The 20259-nt window shown below is 38.1% G+C and overlaps 2 protein-coding genes across 11 annotated transcripts in view; one reads left to right on the plus strand and one right to left on the minus strand.

Moving 5' to 3' along the window:
- Window positions 1-5553: 5553 nt before the first annotated feature.
- Window positions 5554-19671, minus strand: ZNF639 (zinc finger protein 639). Of its 10 annotated transcripts, none has more exons than XM_025288010.3 (7): window positions 19355-19670; window positions 15975-16057; window positions 15066-15137; window positions 11311-11379; window positions 10199-10309; window positions 8054-8188; window positions 5554-7904 (listed from the first exon to the last, which is right to left on the minus strand). In XM_025288010.3, exons 4-7 carry the CDS (start codon window positions 11366-11368, stop codon window positions 6751-6753), a joined length of 1458 nt encoding a protein of 485 aa, XP_025143795.1. In that variant the 5' UTR covers window positions 11369-11379; window positions 15066-15137; window positions 15975-16057; window positions 19355-19670; the 3' UTR covers window positions 5554-6750. The 10 variants fall into 10 exon arrangements, with proteins under 10 accessions (XP_025143795.1, XP_025143796.1, XP_025143799.1 ...); XM_025288011.3 differs by lacking the exon at window positions 19355-19670 and adding an exon at window positions 19124-19264; XM_025288014.3 differs by lacking the exon at window positions 19355-19670 and adding an exon at window positions 18513-19092.
- Window positions 19283-20259, plus strand: part of KCNMB3 (potassium calcium-activated channel subfamily M regulatory beta subunit 3) — a 77651-nt gene continuing 76674 nt past the window's right edge. Inside the window, exon 1 of the mRNA XM_045166062.1 lies at window positions 19283-19418. The gene's annotated coding sequence lies outside the window, so the exon portion shown is untranslated. The remainder of the gene's footprint in view (window positions 19419-20259) is intronic.

The raw sequence follows: 20259 nt of genomic DNA on the forward strand, positions 1-20259 counted from the left end.
GAACATTAAAAGAGACCTAAGTAAATGGACAAATATACAATGTTTATGAAAGCAAAGATTTAACACTACAATGATGTCAATTCCCTCTAAAATGGTCATAATTATACCGCAATTCCAACAAGACTTTAGATGGAATTTGGAACTAATTCTAAATTTACATGGAAGGAAAAGTCCACCAACAGCTAAAAAAATTCTCAAAAGAAGAGTGAAGAGAATAAATTCACACTACCTGATATTAAGACATACTGTAGCTGAGCTTTCTGTGCTTTATAGCAGTTTCCACTAGCTATTTATTTTACACATGGGATGGGGGTTGGGGAGTGAGATCTAAAAGGGTGGGGATATATGCACACATAGAGCTGATTCATTTGATTGTACAACAGAAACATAACACTGTAAAGCAACCATACTCCAATTAAAAGAAAGACATACTGGAAAGCTGTAATGTTTTAAGTAACTGTTAAAACATGCGAAACTATTGCAGGAACAAACAGGAATATAATGAATACAGACACAAATCTGTATGCCAATTATGCCCATGCAGAGTGATATATGATCAAATTGTTATCATGAATCACTGGGAGAAGAATGCATTATTTAACAAATAGTACTGACGAAATTGGCTCACTTAAATGAACAAAAAGAAAACTTGAATCATTCTTACACACAGAGTAATTCAGACCTAAACACAAAAAGTACAACCAGAACATTACTCGGAGAAAATGTAGGAAAACAGTTCTGTGACTTTGGGGTTACAGAGGAGTTTGTTAACAAGATTGTAGAAAGCACAAGGTTGTGCTTTCTAACAAGGTGGTAGAAAGCACAACCTGTAAGGTAAAATGTGATGGATCTATCCACATTAAATGTAAATATTTCTGTTCAACAAAAGAAATCAGCAATGGATGACAATCTGGAAATCTATTCTTTGCAGTGTATATCATCAACAAAGGACCAATAATTTAAAATTTTAAAGAACTTCTCAAAAGTAACCAGAAAACCCAATAGAAAAGTGGACAAAGGGCAACTCCCTGGTGGTCCAGCGGTTAGGACATTGGGCTTTCACTGCAAAAACAAACAAAAAACAAAGCATATGCAGAAGCACTTCACGAAATAAGAAACCAAAGTGTCTCATGAACATACTGAGACATTTCTAATCTTGTTAGTAATCAAACAATGCAAATTCAAACAATAGTAACATACTGCTTTATGCCCTTCAGATTTACCAAAATCAATTCACTTTATTGTCTATAAGGATGCAGGGAAACATGATCATCTGATGGGTGTATAAACTTGAGCCAGTCTGGATATTTTGGACATATTTAATCACAAGCATACAAAATATACTTACAGAAAGCCCACATCCCTCCAAGGGATAAAAAAAAAAATTCCCAAACACCTTAACACATACAAGAATGTTTATGGTAGCATTTTATAGAAAGTGAACAGTTAGAAACACAAAAGGCACTCAGCTTCATATTTAACTGGAGTTCAGAAGAACGGCAGAGAAGAGTTTCCTGCTCTATATGGTAAATGCATATGGCTTGAGAAGAGACATTCCATAGTTGTTAAACAGACTAGTAGTGAAACAAGTTTTTAAGGAGTTGAAAGAAAAACTTGGTAACATTACGTCCATTGTCCTTGTTTAGTCATGCAATTTATAGTTAGCTAACAGGGACTAGAAAATAAGGTCTCAGGCCATGATCCAGTACTCCCCATTACATTATTTTCTCTCTTCAGTTGTCTGGTATGACATTTCACTGAAAAAATAGGGTACATTTTCACTTTTTCTAAAATTCTTTGAAGAGTGGTAGAGAGTTATAAGTCCTATTTATTATAGCTTAAAAAGCATTTAACTAATGATGTTAGTGAACCATTTTTTGAGCTATAAATAAGAAGTTTAGATAAGGATTTTGTATTCTCAAATTTGTCATCCATGTTTTACCTATTTTTTCCATGTCAATGTATCATTATTTACTTCATGTTTTTCTTTAAACATTTGCTTAAAAAAAAAAATCAGTTCTGTCCTAAGTAAAAATATTCATGAATGAGATTTGATGTGTTACATTTTACAACATATAATTTAAAACCATAAAATAAAATTATGTACTATATACAATTATTTTTATGTAATGTGCTTTATGGGTCTGGATTAGATGATTTCTGAGGTTCCTTCCAAATTAACATTCTGTCATTCCGTGTTAGTTTTTCTACTTTAGCAATTTAGTTGTTCAATAAAGAATGCAATCAACTATAATCTTATAACCATAAAGAAGTGCTATGAGGGAACTCCCTGGCGGTCCAGTGGTTAGGACTAAGCGCTTTCACTACTGTGGCCTGGGTTCAGTCTCTGGTTGCGGAATTAAGATTCCACAAGTTGTGTGGCACAGCCAGAAAGAAAAGTACCATGATATTCTGCTTCTTAAAAATCTAAAATAGACACATTAAAATTTATAAATTCACTACTTCTGTTAGACAGGAAATTATAAAATATTTACAGGGTGTAGAAGTGAGTGATGAGGTATATGGTATGAAAGGAGTAAGTTATTTTAACAGTTTGGAGAATAGAGAGAAGAATTAAGACATCCACTCTCTCCTTGCTAACTGGTAAAATTTTACTCTTTTGAGACTTTCTGAAAATCCAAATGAGGTGAGAAAGGGTTGCAAAGAGAAGGGTAATCAGTCATAGAATATAGCTTGAGCAATATATTTCAGAAACATAAGGTTATAGCAGAGAAGTGATAACCCTAAATAAAATGTGCAAGGTAGGCAAGAAAAAAGAATTCAATACTCTCACATTTCAGCCAACCAAAATCCAAACATCATGGTAAATGGTCTTTAGGCAGAGAATCAAAAACAAAAACTAACACCCCTCCCCCAAACAAAACAAAAAACAACCCATCACCACCAGAAATGATGCTTCTGTGTTATTTTCATTTGATTCCAATTCCTAATCTTAGCTTACTCCGAAGAATAAGTGCAAAAGTACTATTTCCTCTGTAATGTTTTTCAGTAGCAGACACTATCTAGATATTAAAAACTAGAAAACATTGAGTTTTCATTCAAAATATACTTTTCATTAAAATTTTCAATGTATAATTCATTCAGTTCAATATTTTTAGCAGCAAAAAAAAAAAAAAAAGATTTTCCAGGTCATATCTGTTGCCTATTTAAAACTCAAAATAAACAATAAACTTAACAGTTACGACAACATAAATTCCTTTAAAAAAAGAATTTAAAGTCATTCTTTTTAAAATATGTGAATAAAACCACTAGATAATACAATATTCCTATTTAGCAATGTGAGAAAATTGTTTCTTTTTACAATAAAGAAATTACTTTTCACAAATGTGATTTATTTTAGGTTCAGGGAGTTACTAGTTTAATGTCAAGGTTATTAAAAAGGATGAACTTAGTAAGGAAGTCGTGGTGATGCTTTAATGTGGAAACTCTTTGTATAGAAAATTATTTTTCAAATCAGTAGAGCAAACATCATTAAAATTTTGTTTTTTAAACTTGTAAATTGAGCATGTAATTTCATATAAACATGTAAATTACATGCAACAACTTTAAGCTTTGTGTATTTATATTTTACACCATAAATGTACACATTTCTTTCTCTTAGATTTGAATGTTGTCTTAAGATATTAATTTATGGAAAGCTAAACCAATATAAGGTATATTTAAAATTCATAAACCCAATGCCATGAATAGAAATTCTAATAGATATTCTGTATCTTCAGTCATCAGAACTGAAAGTTACAAAAGACTATCTTCAAAAGTTCATTTTTAATTTACAGGGATAAGACTGTTAATTGTAGTGTAAAACTGACTAACCAAATTTGCTTCTCTGTTGGGATTTACAGTTAATTGTTAACTATTTATTTTCAGTTAACTAAGTAGTATTGATTATTTTAAGTCAACCTGCTTCCCAGGAGGATTGTGGCTCATTGATTTTTATTAGCGTTTTCAAATTTATGTCACTTATAGTGCTTTTAAGTCATCAGAATTCCATTAAAAATTTATCACAGTAGTTTGGGGGATATATTAACCTGCTTGTAAAAGGTAGTAAGACTGAGAAAACAAGCTAAGATAAACTGTAAAGTGCCAAAAATTAATTCAATGCTTTGAAAATCAGATTTAAAAATTAGGAATATTGTTAGCTTACTAGGGGAAAAACCCCCAGAAACCTGTATATGCTACACCTGCGAATAATTCAGCAATCACCTAACAAGCTGTGGACCCTGTGAAAAGAAGAAACTGGTTAGTATGTGATGATAAATGTTCAGAGGAACCTAAGAAAGGCAATTTAAAATATGAAAACTGGCAGATTTACAAGCAGGAAGAGAGGCTTTTGAATACCACCCAACCATTTTCAAATAACACTCATTTCAAGGTGAAGATGAAAGGAAAAAAACAGAAGATCCATCATGACTGTTCCCTGCTGTCAATAATTCTATTGTGTATTCCGTTATGTATTCTCAAATCACAAGAGTACAGTGGAAATATGTCTTTGAGTAGAAAAAATCCAGAAGCAGATAGAAAATTTTTTTAGGTAAGTTTGTTTTTCCAAAAAAGTTCATTAAACTAAAAATATAACTTGCTACTGCAGCAATTTAATGGTCACTCATAGGTTTATTTGAAAGCTGAGTCAAAGCAAAAAGATTTTATTGGACAAACTGGAAGTAAAATGTGGCCTCAAGCTGCAGATTCATCAAAAAACCACCAAATTATATGCTTCTAAAACTTGGGTTTAATGCTTCTTGAGTTGTTCCATTACAATCTCTAATTTGATTACTAATGCATGATCAAAAATGTAATGCTATAAGATACACAATTAGAAAATAAAAACAAACCAAGTCATTACTTAAGGTTTGTTTTCTGAAAATCAAATTTCTGAAGCTGAATGGATATTGAAAAAGTATAAAACCCGAATTACCAAGAAGCCAATTCTTGGCTAGGATAAGTAGTCATGAAAAATATCCCAAGGACAAAGCTCAGATTTTTATAACATGGTGTAATGGAAACATCACTAGACTGGAATAACTTGGATTCCACTCCTGTCTGCTCTAACTGGTTTTGTGACCTCGGCCTAATAATAACCTGTTTCTATAAGAAACAGAAAACAAAAGGGTGTAGATCAGATGGCTTCTAAGGTTTTCTTCCAATTTAATTACAATTTTAAGTCTTCTAAGAAATATTTTTATCAGACAGCCCTACCTGGAATGTTATAATCAGATGGAATGGTAATTTCTAGGAATACAAGTATGCATATATGACAAAAGGGTGGAAATAATTGCTGTCACTATTTACAAAACAGAATAAACTCCAATGGGTCCTATGGGAAAACCATAGGTCATAAACCAGTCTTTTCAACTATATTAATATTCCTGAGTGACAATAGTTTGCTAGCAGCAATGTTTATTATATTTGAGGCCAATGATGCACAAAATACCATTTTCTTGATAGTATTTAGGAAGCTGTTACTGAATTGTGGTGGTTGTGTCTCCCTCAGTCTCCCCAGTTCATATACTGAAGTAATGGAATACGACCTTATTTGGGGATAGTGTCTTTATTAGGTTAAAATGAGCTTGGCAAGGCAGGCCTTAATCCAATGACTGCTTGATATCTTGTAAAAAGGAGACAGACTTGGGCACAGGGAGACCATGTGGACATGAAGATGACCACATATAAGTCAAGGAGAGTAGCCGAGAACAGATTCTTCCTTTACAGCTCTTGGAAGGAACCAACTATGCTAACATTTCAATTTTGAATTTCTAGCCTCTACAACTGTGAGACAATAAACTTCTACTTTTTAAGCCACTCAGTTTGTGATAATTTGTTATGGCAGCCACAGAAAATACAGATGCTAAGATTGATTTACCATTATCAAAAGTAATTTATACCTTCTCGTAACAGCAACCCCAACCTCTCATACCTTCCTATTTCTAATACTTCAGTGGGTTTTCTCAGAAAACAAATGATTTGGTATCAGAAGTTCAGGCATGACTTTGCAATTGCATAACTGAAAATGAAATATGAACAGATTATAAATGACCTATTTCATTTATAAATGAGTTATGAAATGTCCTTTATCGTTTAACCCCTTTATCAGTTCCTCCCCATCTACGATTATTTAACACATGGAGAGGGGCTAAAATAAGGATTACAAAAAAAAAAAAAGGATTGCCAAGAAAATCACATCTTTCCCTCTTACCGTAACACAGGGCTCCTAGTGTCACTGAAAGACTCACACAGATGGAGAGTCCACTGTCTTGGGGATAGGAACTACTGGGGAATGCAAACGCAGGGTCTGGCTCTTGTTAACGGGAGTATCAGTGGACTTAACTGTGCATTATGTAGCACTTTAGCTCTGGAAGTGCAGTACTTTAATGACTTCATCCATGAAAGATTGATCTTATTTTGAGTTTAAAGAACAAAAAGTTTGTAACACCTGTATTTATGGAAGGAAAACTATAGTTTCTTTAGTGTATGTTTCCTATCAACAAAATCAGAGCACATGCAAGAAACACGATGACAGTCACCAAAAGTGGTTAAAACTACGAATGCATTGAAAATACCACATTTAGGATACAAATATATACTGAAAAGGCAGCAATACCAAGAAAATTGGCAATTAAAAAGATCTTGTTCAAGACAATTCTCACAAGTTGTGTTTAAAATCATTTTAACATTTTCAAAATAGTTGAATTTATTATTTCATATCAACATTATGGAAGTTAAAGAGAATAATCAAGTTGTTTCATGGACTGGAAGGTGACTTATTAATTCCCTTTCATTTCCAAACCTCATCAGGCAGTCACTACATTTATGAGGTAAATCAGCCGAATGCTTGAAATCTAGATGAATTTTAAGATCTTCAATCTGTCCTGTTGAATATTCACAGTACTGACATAAATAAATCCCTTCAGATAAATGTGAATTTAAATGTTTGCAATATTCTAGCATACTTGAGAAGCCTTTCCCACAGTCATCACAAACATGAGGAAAAATTTTAGTATGTTCAATAGCAACATGTCTGTTAACATTTGTATGAAGTCTACTCCGAAACCCACATACTTGACAAACAAAGAAGTTTTTACATTTGTCAAATGTGATTTTGCTTAAGAGGCTATACTGTCCATGTTCTCCATTGTTATACTTATCACTTAACTCTATTAATTTACATGCATGCTCATTTACCACATGGCTATGCAAGTCTTCTGGATCATTCGTTTCATGTTCACAGAACTGACACAAGTACTGTTCATCGCAGCTGTGCTCCTGGAAATGTAGGTAGAGTTCACTGCTCGAGGAGAACTGAACGTCACATTGCTCACACCAATAAAGGTGATCACTAAAATGGGTGTCTGCAATGTGCTGGCTGAGGTTCTCAAAAATTACAGTCTTATAATCACAGTATTTACATATGTAGGGGTCCTCTTCATGGAGTTTGGCATGTTCGATCAGAAGCATGTTGGTAGAGAAACTCTCTTTGCATACTCGACACACGTTTGAATCAGTACGCTTGTGCTTCAAGATCATATGCTGCTTTAAATCAGAAAAATATTTGCTGTTGAACTCACAAAGTTCACATTTATAGAGGCCACTGCTATTAGCTCTCAGTAAAGGCCATTTCTGCTGGGCAGTCACATTCAAAGCTTGGCTCTTGTCAACAATTTTGCAAAGTTTAGCTGGTGGCTCTTCATCAGTTTGGTCTTGGAGACTCTCAGAGGAATTGTTTTCTGTCTCTATATCATAGTCTTCAGAAATTGCATGCACTTCTGCGGCAATTGGAACATCTTCAGCAGTGTGAACTTCTATGGGGCTCTCCTCCTGGGTTTGCTGGTGGACTGATTCAGGGGAGTCACAGTCTTCATCACAAATTTCAACATCAGCAGATTTTTCTGAAAAACAAAGCAAGACTATTATTATTACTAAATAAGACCTATTATTTACTATTATTAAATAGTAATTGGCAAAAAGAAATTTATTTTACTTTTTATTTTTTTCACTGAACTATACAAAATGTGCAGATGCTAGCAGTTTCTCTTACCTGCAGGAAAGGCAGTGTGGTCTAGAATTCTAAGTACAGGACTGGGAACCAAGTAGTTTTGATTTCTGTTTCTGGCTTTGATTCCATCTGTAAATTTTGGCAATTCATTTGATGTCTCTGTATCAGAATCATCATCTGTAAAAAAAGAATTTGGAAAAATTCTTATTATTTATATCCATCAAAACATTCAACATTACATGGACAAACTGAAATGCCAATCACTAGAGAAAACAGGGCTTCAATATCATGTCTTTTTAAAAAAGACTTTATTTCTCAGAAGTTTCAAATTTACAAAAAATAAAATAAGAAGGTAATACAGAGAATTCCCACATATACTGCATTCAGTTTCTCCATTAACATCTTACATTGTTATAACAATGACCAAATGCTGGTAAGCTATCATTAACTAAAGTCCATACTTTATCCAGATTTCCTTAGTCTTTATCTAATATCCTTTTTCTGTTCCAAGGTCCCATCCAGGATACATAACATTTATTTGTCATATCTCTAGGCTACTGCTAGCTGTGGCAGTTTCTCCGACTTCCCTTGCTTTTGATGACCATGACAATCCTAAGGAGACTGGTCAGGTATTTTGCGGGATGCCTCACCAATTAACTTTGCTTTTTCATCATTAGACTGGGATGGCTCAGGTGGTAAAGTGTCTGCCCGAAATGCAGGAAATCCGGGTTCGATCCCTGGGTTGGGAAGATCCCCTGGAGAAAGAAATGGCAACCCACTCCAGTACTCTTGCCTAGAAAATTCCATGGATGGAGGAACCTGGTGGGCTACAGTCCATGGGCTCGCAAAGAGTTGGACACGACTGAGCGACTTCCCTTTCCCTTATGGATTATTTGAAGGTAAACACAGAGGCAAACTGCCTTGTTTTAAAAATCACATCATATAGAGTATAAACTATTAACATTATTATGACTGCTGACATTGAACTTGATAACCTGGGGCTTTATCAGGTTTCTCCACTGTAAAGTCACTCTTTTACTTTCCATACTCTACACTTTGGAATTAAGTTACTGAGCACAGTCCAAAACTTAAGGAGTGGAAAGTTATGCTTCACCTCCTTGAGGGGAGCATTAGCTATGTAAATAATCTGGAGTTCTTCTGTACAGATTTGTTTATTCTCCCTTATTTATTTATTCTATCATTTATTTACACCAGTATGGACTCATGGATATTTATTTTATACTTTGGGTTATAGTTCAATTTCTCCCCCTCTCATACTGTTTTAGCTTTGGCTACTGGGAGCTCTTTAGTTGGCTCCTTTGGCATACTTGTATTATATGTTGAGTACTTTCTTATTTTCTCGCACAACAAAATGCTCCAGGCTCATCTTTTAGGTTTCCTGCTCCAGAACTAGAATCAGCCATTTCTCCAAGAAGCCCTCGTTCTTTTTATTGGAAAATGGTATTAGAAACCAAGATCAGGGCACTAGATGTGCTCATTGCTACTGGGATGCCATTTCTGTTAGACTCTCAGTTAACAGAGCAAAAAATATGTGCATGTGTACTACTACAAATATACTGACATCCCGTAAATGTTTCTGTATATAACTGTTTGTGTCTATATTAAGCCAAATACGAGTTCATACTGATGTCTCTGACTGAATGTTGTTTAAATGACGACATCCTTCACCTTGTGTTCTTTCCTTCCATTAGCTCTCCAAACTGAAATGTACAGCTGAGCAGAAGAACTGTGTGTAACACTGTTCTTTTTGTGTGTTTGGTTTTTTTTTTGCTACTCTACACGGCACTTAGGATCTTAGCTCTCTAACCAGGGATTAAACCTGCACCCCCTGCAGTGGAAGAATGGCATCTTAACCACTGGACCATCAGGGAACTCCCCGAAATACCACTATTCTTAACTTTTCATCATAAATACTCAAAACTCTGGGTCACTCCTGCTTCACCACCAATTCCTAGCTGACTAAAACTGATAGAGGAGGATGTGTTTTTGATGTATATGTTTGAAATAATGTTAAAAATTAAAATTCACTTACCCAAAAGTCTCTTGTTTTCTTAAAACAAGTTTAGATACTTGCTCATTTCATCACTTTCACCCACATTTTCAAATAGGAAATGAAAAATTATAAAAGCAATTTGAATGAAAATATTTTGCAAAATTTAAATATACCTTTGTTGTCAAAATATTTTAAGTCTGGTTGTCTCATAGAACAAACACTGTAACAATGATCAGAAAAAATTCCATTGAATCCATCTGCAATTCTGCTTATTCCAGAGGAATCTGAACATAAAACAAAATTTAAGAATTTTCAAGCACACCGAACACATAAACATCTACTGACAGCCATCTCTTTATCCAACATAAATAAATTTTCATAGTATTGGTAATAAAGTGTTAATATTTCCCTCAATTCTGAAGGCTTTCATAATTCAGATATTGACTTTGAGCTTTGAAAGAACCATAAATTACACAATTTAAAATATAATACTTTGAAACACACGAAGATACAATTCCCATGGTCAAGAGTCCCACAAAATATGAATATGCAATAAATGTGTTAATTGCAAAAGACACTGAATTAACTACCAAGCAGATCTGCCATGTACTGCAGAGAAAGCATAACACACAGAGGAAGATCTGAGGACCAGTTAGGGCTTCTGAAGACAGTCATTTCAACTCTTGCCTCGGAAGGGCCAGTTAGGTAGACCAGGTTTAATTTCCTCAGATATGAAAAACAAGTAGGCTGGGTTGGTTAACAGGTATACCTGAGACTGCCCCAAGTATACATGTGCATAGCATAAAGGTCAAGACCTCTTATTTGCCAAGACAGTAGAGCCAATCTCAAAGAAAAGATCTAAAATTATACAATCAAAATGAAACTTACAACATTTCTGAAAATAATGTACAGGATAAAGTTTTCTTTCAATGATGCAAAATAGCTTCGATCAAGGTTATTATTAAGACTTAAGCACAAGCTTGGGAAACACAGGCAAATCTCAATTATGCTATGTAAGTATGTAACTTGGATATCTAATCTTAAATATCTATAAACTATGAAGTTGTGAGGATTAAAATAAATGTTTGTGAAATTTTGATGTATGCCTAGCACACAGCAGACATTGAGAAATATATTTTCAGAGAATTTACTTAGTTTCCTCTTATGTAAAAGTTAACCCATATATTTAACTCTAATCAGATCATTTATGAGAAAATGGATGGAAACGCAATTGCATGGGAATTAAACATGGCCTAACTTCTAAATAATTTAATCGTACACTGACCTGAATAACGAGAAGGATGTAAAGTCTTCCTTTTTCTTTTTTTAGGATACTCATTCATATCTTTTTAATCTAAAAGATGGAAAAATTTAACAAATACATCACAGTAACAAGTGTTAATATTGTTATGCAAATTTCTTCTAATAAAAAAATTGGCTGGCGATAGGAAATGTGTGCATCACATAAAAATCGACTTCATGAGTGAAATGTTAAACAATCCTGCTTATATTTTGGATGTACTTTTCTGATGAAGTTTAAAGGCAGGACACTGAGATCTGTTTTCTTTCTTCCTGAGGTTGAGAACTTTTCAAATGTTGATGTAATTGTGAAAACTGAATAATTACATAAGCCTAATGCTTATCTTTTATTTATAAAAGAAAAATGGTACCTATGGCACCAAATTAAGAGTTTTATAGGTATATTTCTTACACTTGGGAATATTTTGACAGTTTTGAAGCCACAATTCAGTTCAGTTCAGTCGCTCAGTCTTGTCCGACTCTTTTGCAATGCCATAAACTGCAGCACGCTAGGCCTCCCTGTCCATCACCAACTCCTGGAGTCTACCCAAACCCATGTTCATTGAGTCGGTGATGCCATCCAACCATCTCATCCTCTGTCGTCCTCTTCTCCTCCTGTCCTCAATCTTTCCCAGCATCAGGGTCTTTTCCAATGAGTCAGCTCTTCGCATCAGGTGGCCAAAGTATTCGAGTTTCAGCTTCAGCATCAGTCCTGCCAATGAACACCCAGGACTGATCTCCTTTAGGATGGACTGGTTGGATATCCGTGCAGTCCAAGGGACTCTCAAGAGTCTTCTCCAACACCACTGTTCAAAAGCATCAATTCTTTGGCGCTCAGCTTTCTTCACAGTCCAACTCTCACATCCATACATGACCAGTGGAAAAACCATGGCCTTGACTAGATGGACCTTTGTTGACAGAGTAATGTCTCTGCTTTTTAATACGCTGTCTAGGTTGGTCGTAACTTTCCTTCCTAGGAGTAAGTGTCTTTTAATTTTATGGCTGCAATCACCATCTGCAGTGATTTTGGAGCCCAGAAAAATAAAGTCAGCCACTGTTTCCCCATCTATTTGCCATGAAGTGATGGGAAAAGATACCATGATCTTATATTTCTAAATATTGAGCTCTAAGTCAACTTTTTCACTCTCTTTCACTTTCATCCAGATGCTCTTTAGTTCTTCTTCACTTTCTGCCATAAGGGTGGTGTCACCTGCATATCTGAGGTTATTGATATTTCTCCCAGCAATCTTGATTCCAGCTTGTGCTTCTTCCAGCCAGCATTTCTCATGATGTACTCTGCATAGAAGTTAAATAAGCAGGATGACAACAAACAGCCTTGACGTACGCCTTTGCCTATTTGGAACCAGTCTGTTGTTCCATGTCCAGTTCTAACTGTTGCTTCCTGACCTGCATATGTTTCTCAAGAGGTAGGTCAGGTGGTCTGGTATTCCCATCTCTTCAGAATTTTCCACAGTTTATTGTGATCCACACAGTTAAAGGCTTTGACATAGTTAATAAAGCAGAAATAGATGTTTTTTTTCTGGAACTCTCTTTGCCTTTTCCATGATCCAGCAATGTTGGCAATTTGATCTCTGGTTCCTCTGCCTTTTCTAAAACCAGCGTGAACATCTGGAAGTTCACAGTTCACATATAGCTGAACCTTGGCTAGGAGAATTTTGAGCATTACTTTACTAGTGTGTGAGATGAGTGCAACTATGTGGTAGTTTGAACAATCTTTGGCATTGCCTTTCTTTGGGATTGGAATGAAAACTGACCTTTTCCAATCCTGTGGCCACTGCTGAGTTTTCCAAATTTCCTGGCATATTGAGTGCAGCACTTTCACAGCATCATCTTTTAGGAATTGAAATAGCTCAACTGGAATTCCATCACTTCCACTAGCTTTGTTCATAGTGATGCTTCCTAAGGCCTACTTGACCTCACATTCCAGGATGTCTGGCTCTAGGTGAGTAATCATATCATCGTGATTATCTGGGTTGTGAAGATCTTTTTTGTACAGTTCTTCTTGTATTCTTGCCACCTCTTCTTAGTATCTTCTGCTTCTATGTCTAGGGACATACCTACCATTTCTGTCCTTTATTGAGCCCATCTTTGAATGAAATATTCCCTTGGTATCTCTAATATTCTTGAAGAGATCGCTAGGCTTTCTCATTCTATTGTTTTCCTCTATTTCTTTGCATTGATCACTGAGGAAGGCTTTTTTCTCTGTCCTTGCTATTCTTTGGAACTCTGCATTCAAATGGGTATATCTTTCCTTTTCTCCTTTGCTTTTTGCTTCCCTTCTATTCACAGCTATTTGTAAGGCCTCCTCAGACAGCCATTTTGCTTTTTTGCATTTCTTTTTCTTGGGAATGGTCTTGGTTCCTATCTCCTGTAAAATGCCATGAACCTCCATACATAGTTCATCAGGCACTCTGTCTGTCAGATCGAGTCCCTTAAATCTATTTTTCACTTCCATTGTATAATCATGAGGGATTTTATTTAGGTCATACCTGAATGGTCTAGTGGTTTTCTCCACTTTGTTCAATTTCAGTCTGAATTTGGCAATAAGGAGCTCATGATCTGAGCCACAGTCAGCTCCCGGTCTTGTTTTTGCTGACTGTATAGAGCTTCTCCATCTTTGGTTGCAAAGAATATAATCAATCTGATTTCAGTGTTGACCATCTGGTGATGTCCATGTGTAGAGTTTTCTCTTGTGTTGTTGGAAGAGGATGTTTGCTATGACCAGTGCATTCTCTTGGCAGAACTCTATTAGCCTTTGCCCTGCTTCATTCCGTACTCCAAGGCCAAATTTGCCTGTTACTCCGGGTATTTCTTGACTTCCTACTTTTGCATTCCAGTCCCCTATACTGAAAAGGATATCTTTTTTGGGTGTTAGTTCTAAAAGGTTTTGTAGGTCTTCACAGAACTGTTCAGCTTCTTCAACATTACTGATTGGGGCATAGACTTGAATTACCGTGATATTGAATGGTTTGCTTTGGAAACAAACAGAGATCATTCTGTTGTTTTTGAGATTGCATCCAAGTACTGCATTTTGGACTCTGTTGTTGACCATGATGGCTACTCCATTTCTTCTAAGGGATTCCTGCCCACAATAGTAGATATAATGGTCATCTGAGTTAAATTCACCCATTCCAGTCCACCTTAGTTCACCGATTCCTAAAATGTCGACGTTCACTCTTGCCATCTCCTGTTTGACCACTTCCAATTTGCCTTGATTCGTGGACCTGACATTCCAGGTTCCTATGCAATATTGCTCTTTACAGCATCAAACCTTGCTTCTATCAGCAGTCCCATCCACAAGTGGGTGTTGTTTTTGCTTTGGCTGCATCCCTTCATTCTTTCTGGAGTTATTTCTCCACTGATCACCAGTAGCATATTGGGCACCTACCAACTTGGGGAGTTCATCTTTCAGTGTCCTATCTTTTTGTCTTTTCATGCCGTTCATGGGGTTCTCAAGGCAAGAATACTGAAGCCACACGCTCCCTTAAAAAAAATACTGTCACAAATTTATATTAATCCTCTGGCTTCAGAGGGGGTAAAAAAAAAAATCACCCTCATCATTCAGAGGCTCAGAATACAATTTTCAAGAAAAAATCCTTTGCTTACTCATGAGGTCACACTCAACATTCTATTGAGAACGAAAGAGATGTGGCATCTATTGAATAAATATCCATAGACTGTTATAAAATTGACTAACTAGTTTTACCACATCCCACTTACTTGGTGTAATTCTTAATACTGGAGTGAGGAAAACTGAATTACAGGGAAGTTTTCACGGATGGTGAAATATGCCTGTAGGAAAAATAGGACAAAAGTCTTATGAGCAAAAACGTAGTTCATTTCTGAGACTCAAGGTGCTGGATGTTAGTTAACTGGAAAGCTATACAGAATTAACTCAAGTACAATATTCTTTTAAATACATACTCTATTAAGTACTAAAACTTGTATAAATTGATAAATATGTGACTATATGTAAATATGTGTCATATTTCTTTCAAGTGAATTTACCTTCTAAAGCTATCTTAACACCAAAAAAGGAACATAAATCAATACACAGGAATATAAATCTCATTAATTTATTTGTGTGTGCTCAGTTGAGTCCAACGTCTTTAAACCCCATGGACTGTAGCCTGCCAGGCTCTTCTGTCCATGGGACTCTTCCAGGCAAGAATACTAGAGTGGATTGCAATTTCCTACTCCAGGGGATCTTCCCCACCCAGGGATTGAACCTCCTTCTCCTGCCATTAATTTATTCAGTCACAATGAAAGCCAATACAATCAAAGCTGACAAATTAGTACAGGCTTTTTTAATCTCTTTTTTTTTGGCTGCACTGGGGTGGCTTGTGGGATCGTAATTCTCTGACCAAGGTTAGAACATATGCCCCCTGCTGTGGAAGCACGGAGTTCTAATCAGTGGACCACCAGGGAATTCCCAAATTACAGATTTTAAACTGTTTAAATCCTCCTTATAGATTGTTAATAGAAGAATAATAATGATCATTTATTGGGCACCAATTATGTACCAGGCTGTGAACATACTTTTTTATTTAAACCTATGATTAGAAAAACCTATAACACGCTCTCCAAATCACTATTATCTACCCGTTGTTACTGATAAAGAGAGCTTACCAGGTGGCTCAATGGTAAAGAATCTGTTTGCACTGTAGAAGAGGCAAGAGATACAGGTTGGGACCCTGGGTCAGGAAGATCCCCTGGAAAAAGAAATGGCAACACACTTCAGTATTCTTGCCTGGAAAATCCCATGAACAAAGGAACCATCACAGAGTTTGACACAACATAATGGCTATACAACAATTGATAAGGAAATTGAGGCATAAACTTAAGTCAGGGGAATAGTAAATAAGTGACAGGGTTGAACAGAGATCTAACTTGAACATAAGATTTTCAAGTCTATGCTTTTAATCTCTTTTATTTATAGAAATAGGGAGATAAATTAATCAGTCCAACTGAAGTAGTAGTGTTAGAACTCTTTCCTCCATTTCAGATTAGTGTTCTTTCTACTATAGCAGTGGGAAAATAAGGAATGGCAGAGAAAAAATGCATTGTAAAGTTTTTTTCTGTGAACTTATAAGCTTCTTTTCTTATCACCAAGGTGATACAGGTACACAGTAGGTAGAACTTGGCATCGTTATTTCTCATCTCAATTCTAGCAGTAGGAACTTGAGGTGCACATACTATTTTTGCTGCTTTATTAAGTGCTGGGTATATCAATACTGGGCTTCCTAGGAGGAAGTGGTAAAGAAACCGCCTCCCAATGCAGTAGACTCAGGTTTGATCCCTGGGTTGGGAAGAGCCTCTGAAGAAGGAAACAGCTACCCACTCCAGAATTCCTGCGTGGGAAATACCATGGACAGAGGAGAATGTTGGAAATACACAGCTCATGGGGTCACAAGAGTCGGACACAACTTACCTACTAAATAGTAACAAATCATCAGCACTATACATAATGTAATCATACACTTAAAATGCTGCTGAATTTACTGCGAATTTTCTTTATTTGATTTTCACAACGATCCTGTGAGGTAGATAGAAGGGCTACTATCAAATCTACTCCAATTTTACTGAGGAGGAAACAAATTCATTGAAAGTGAAGTCAACTAAGTAGAAGAGCCAGCAATGAAACAGTGTGTCTTCTGACTTCTGGGTTTACAATTGTGTGATTAAATCTTCATTTCTAATCACTGTCACCAGCAAGTTACATCTTGCTCCCAGTCCTTAGTCAGCCACCAACTGGGAGGAGGGTGAGGGAATCACTCAAAGAAACTGACAACCATTATATTTGCAGAAATGATGTCAACATGTATAATGCCTCATCTAACAATGCAAATTAGCATTCCCTGAACTCACCCCATCAAGTGTATTAAAAAAAATAAACAACTGTTTTCATATTTATGTAATAAACTAAAATCTTAAGACTTATTTCTAATACTTCTTTTGTACAGAATTTACACAGCTGAAAGCTTTATGCTTCATGTTCTAAATGTTTTACACTTATCAGACAGAACACTGAAAACTCTCAGCCAAGCATTTCAAACACTTCAAACTCTTTCAAAAAAGCAAGGAAACCAAGCATGGCATTAGAATTAATGTTGCAAGCTGGCTTGGATTCAGACTGTCAGGTGAAAACAACAGGATTACCTTGATCAGGAAATGTTTGAGTCCTACCTAGGGCTGAACAATATCCAAAAGTTTACAGGGCCTCCTTTAAGCAAGATGGTAAAATGCCCACTCAAGACCAAAAATGCTAACCACCCTTCATTTCAGCAAATGCTTTTATGTGCCTTTTGTGTGTATAACTGCCCTGATGAACTCTGGCTTTTTACCTAAGGATGTCATACACACATTTGCTCACTAGTCCTCCTCTTTTAATGGGAAGATTCTGAACATACAATTTTTCACTCAAGTCCTCTTCCTCACTTAAAAAAACTGCAGATAAAATTAATATATGTCACTGTAGTAAACTCAGAAGAAAAAATAATTAAATCACTTAGAATCTATTCATCCAGAAAAAAACACTGTTAACATGTTCTTCCCTGGTAGCTCAGTGGTAAGGAATCTGCCTGCAATGAAGGCGACACAAGAGAAACGGGTTGGAAAGATCCCCTGAAGAAGGAAATGGCAACCCACTCTGGTATTCTTGCCTGGGAAATTCCATGGACAGAGGAGACTGGTGGGCTACAGGCTATGGGGTCGCAAAAGAGCTGTACAAGGCTTAGCGACTTAACATTTTAAAGTATAGACATGTAGACATTGTCTCATGCTAAGGAATTCATACACACTTTAAATTTACAAAAAGCTAACCATGCCATCCAAAACACTCATTAAAAAAAAAAAGCAACTTAGAAGACACTTGTCATCATCTTTCCAACTGTCATTTTTTCAACAATAAGAACGTCTAAGTACAAACCACAATACAGATTGGCAGACTCCTATCGGCAGTCAGCACTTGTATCAGACTTCAACCTTTTTAAGACCTTTCATGCAATGTAAATATATATGACAAGCATTTACAATAAAAAGCTGGTTTTATACTAAAGAGTTTTAGAAGCATATTCTTCCCCAGCCTCATTTTGAAACAAGTATATGTCCTTTGAAAGACATGAAAACAGAGAAATGCTGCAGGAGGAAACTTGAACTAGAACCCACCACACGTCCCATTTAGTGTCAGTCTTTGCTTTATCACTTTGCTTTGAGATAAACTGCCTCAAATCACTCTTGTCCCTAGGTTGTACTGAAAAACAAAACCACAATGGGTTAGAAGTACCCTAATAAGTGCCTTAGACTATATTGGCTGGGGACTTAGCCTGAAGGTTGCGACTCCCGGTGCGGGCAAAGGATGCGCCGCCGGAGAGTCACCACGCCAGCCGGCAGGGCCTGAGGGCCAGCGTGGCACGGATGGGGGCCCGGAGCCCAGAGAGGCCGCGCAGGAGCCACCGGGACCCGGCTTCTCCACCCGCGCGCCACGTACTGGCCCCATCCGGGCCCGGCGACTAGCCAGGAGTCCCAAGTCCCGACCCCAAAGGCACCATTCGGAAAAAAAGCAGCGGGGGACCGAGGCCAGCCGGGGCCGAAGTGCCCTCAGCAAGGGGTGGAACTGCCTTCGGGATGGGGGAGGGGCGCGCCATCCCGCCAGAAAACGAAGGCAGGGTTTCAGTTTTAAAGGCGCCATCCGGTCTTCCCTGCCCTCTCCCGCAGGAAGCAGCGCCCGCGGCCCTTGCAGCAGTCCGGCGCCCGGGCCGCTCCGCCCTCACACTCACCAGTCCCCGGGGCCCGCCCGGCCAGCCCAGGCGCAGCTGCGAGGCGGCGGCCAAGACGCCCGAGCGCGGGCGGAGGGGTAGCGCAGCCCTGCCCGCAGGCGCACGGCGGCAGGCGGCGCCGCTCTGGGCCTTGAGCTCCCCGGCGCTCCGCCGGGCGGGCCCCACTCCCTCCCCGCGCGCCCTACGCCCAGCCTGCGAGGCCCCCGGCCCAGGCTCCGCGGCCGCACTCACCGCCGCGCTCCGCGCCTGCGCCGCACGCCTCAGGGGCCCGCCGAGAGGGCGGGGAGGTGACGAGGTGAGAGTGGGGGCCGGGGAGCGAGCGGCGTGGCCTCGCCTCGCTCCCGGGCTAGGAGGGACCACCGGCCTCCATCCCCGGGGGTGGCCCGGCGGCCCGCGCCCCCTGCAGGCACCTCCGCGCCTTCGCGGGTGCCTTCCGGGAAGGGTACGGCGCGTCCCGGAAAGAGCGGGTGATTCCACCCTCTAGAATTACTCCTAGCGAGGCTGCCGAGGGAACTCCCTCCACCACCACCGCCCTGCTCTCCCTCCCGCCCAGAGGAAGTGGGGGGAGCAGCAACGCGCGCAAGACGCCCTTTTCCCACCAAGTTCCTCCACGGGGACAGGCGAGAATGGCCTTGGTCGGGTTAGGCAAGGCATGTGGCATTTCAAACCGCAAAGAGTGGAATGCCGCCTGTTGGGGACGAAAAGGGCAGCCGTCCGCAATGCAGGAGGGGAAATTTAAAAGATCGCGGGTCATTCTTAGTCTTTATCCTAATTCCCTGCCTCAAAAAATGTTGGTGGAATGAATGTGACATGATGGCGGATTGGATTAGATGATTTCACTTTTTCTGACCTTGAGTTTCTAGGAGCAGATGTAGAGAGGATAGCGACTGAACTGAACTGAACTGACTGAAGTAAACTTGGGAACGGGGTGTGATCACACGTTTAATATTTTTGACAAAGAGTTAAGGTTGTTAGTCCAAACTTACAAATTAGTAAATTGAGCTTGTGAGGGTGTAGAGACTAGGTTTTATTCATTAATGATTGTTAAGTGGATGATGCGGCCCTTCTGGATTATCATGTACCCAAGGTCACTAGTAGGACTGCAATGCGTGTTTTTTTCTTTGATCGTGTGTGTG

This window comes from Bubalus bubalis, chromosome 1 (assembly GCF_019923935.1).
Source record: "Bubalus bubalis isolate 160015118507 breed Murrah chromosome 1, NDDB_SH_1, whole genome shotgun sequence".
Taxonomy (NCBI): domain Eukaryota; kingdom Metazoa; phylum Chordata; class Mammalia; order Artiodactyla; family Bovidae; genus Bubalus; species Bubalus bubalis.

Bases quoted from the DNA above. Each gene is read 5' to 3' on its own strand.
- ZNF639 (XM_006054304.4), bottom strand. From the start codon at position 11,368: ATGAATGAGTATCCTAAAAAAAGAAAAAGGAAGACTTTACATCCTTCT. The intron at 10,310-11,310 runs GTCAGTGTACGA...TTTTATGTTCAG, and splicing joins ACATCCTTCTCGTTATTCAG to ATTCCTCTGGAATAAGCAGA. The intron at 8,189-10,198 runs GTATATTTAAAT...CTTTTTTTACAG, and splicing joins AAAATATTTTGACAACAAAG to ATGATGATTCTGATACAGAG.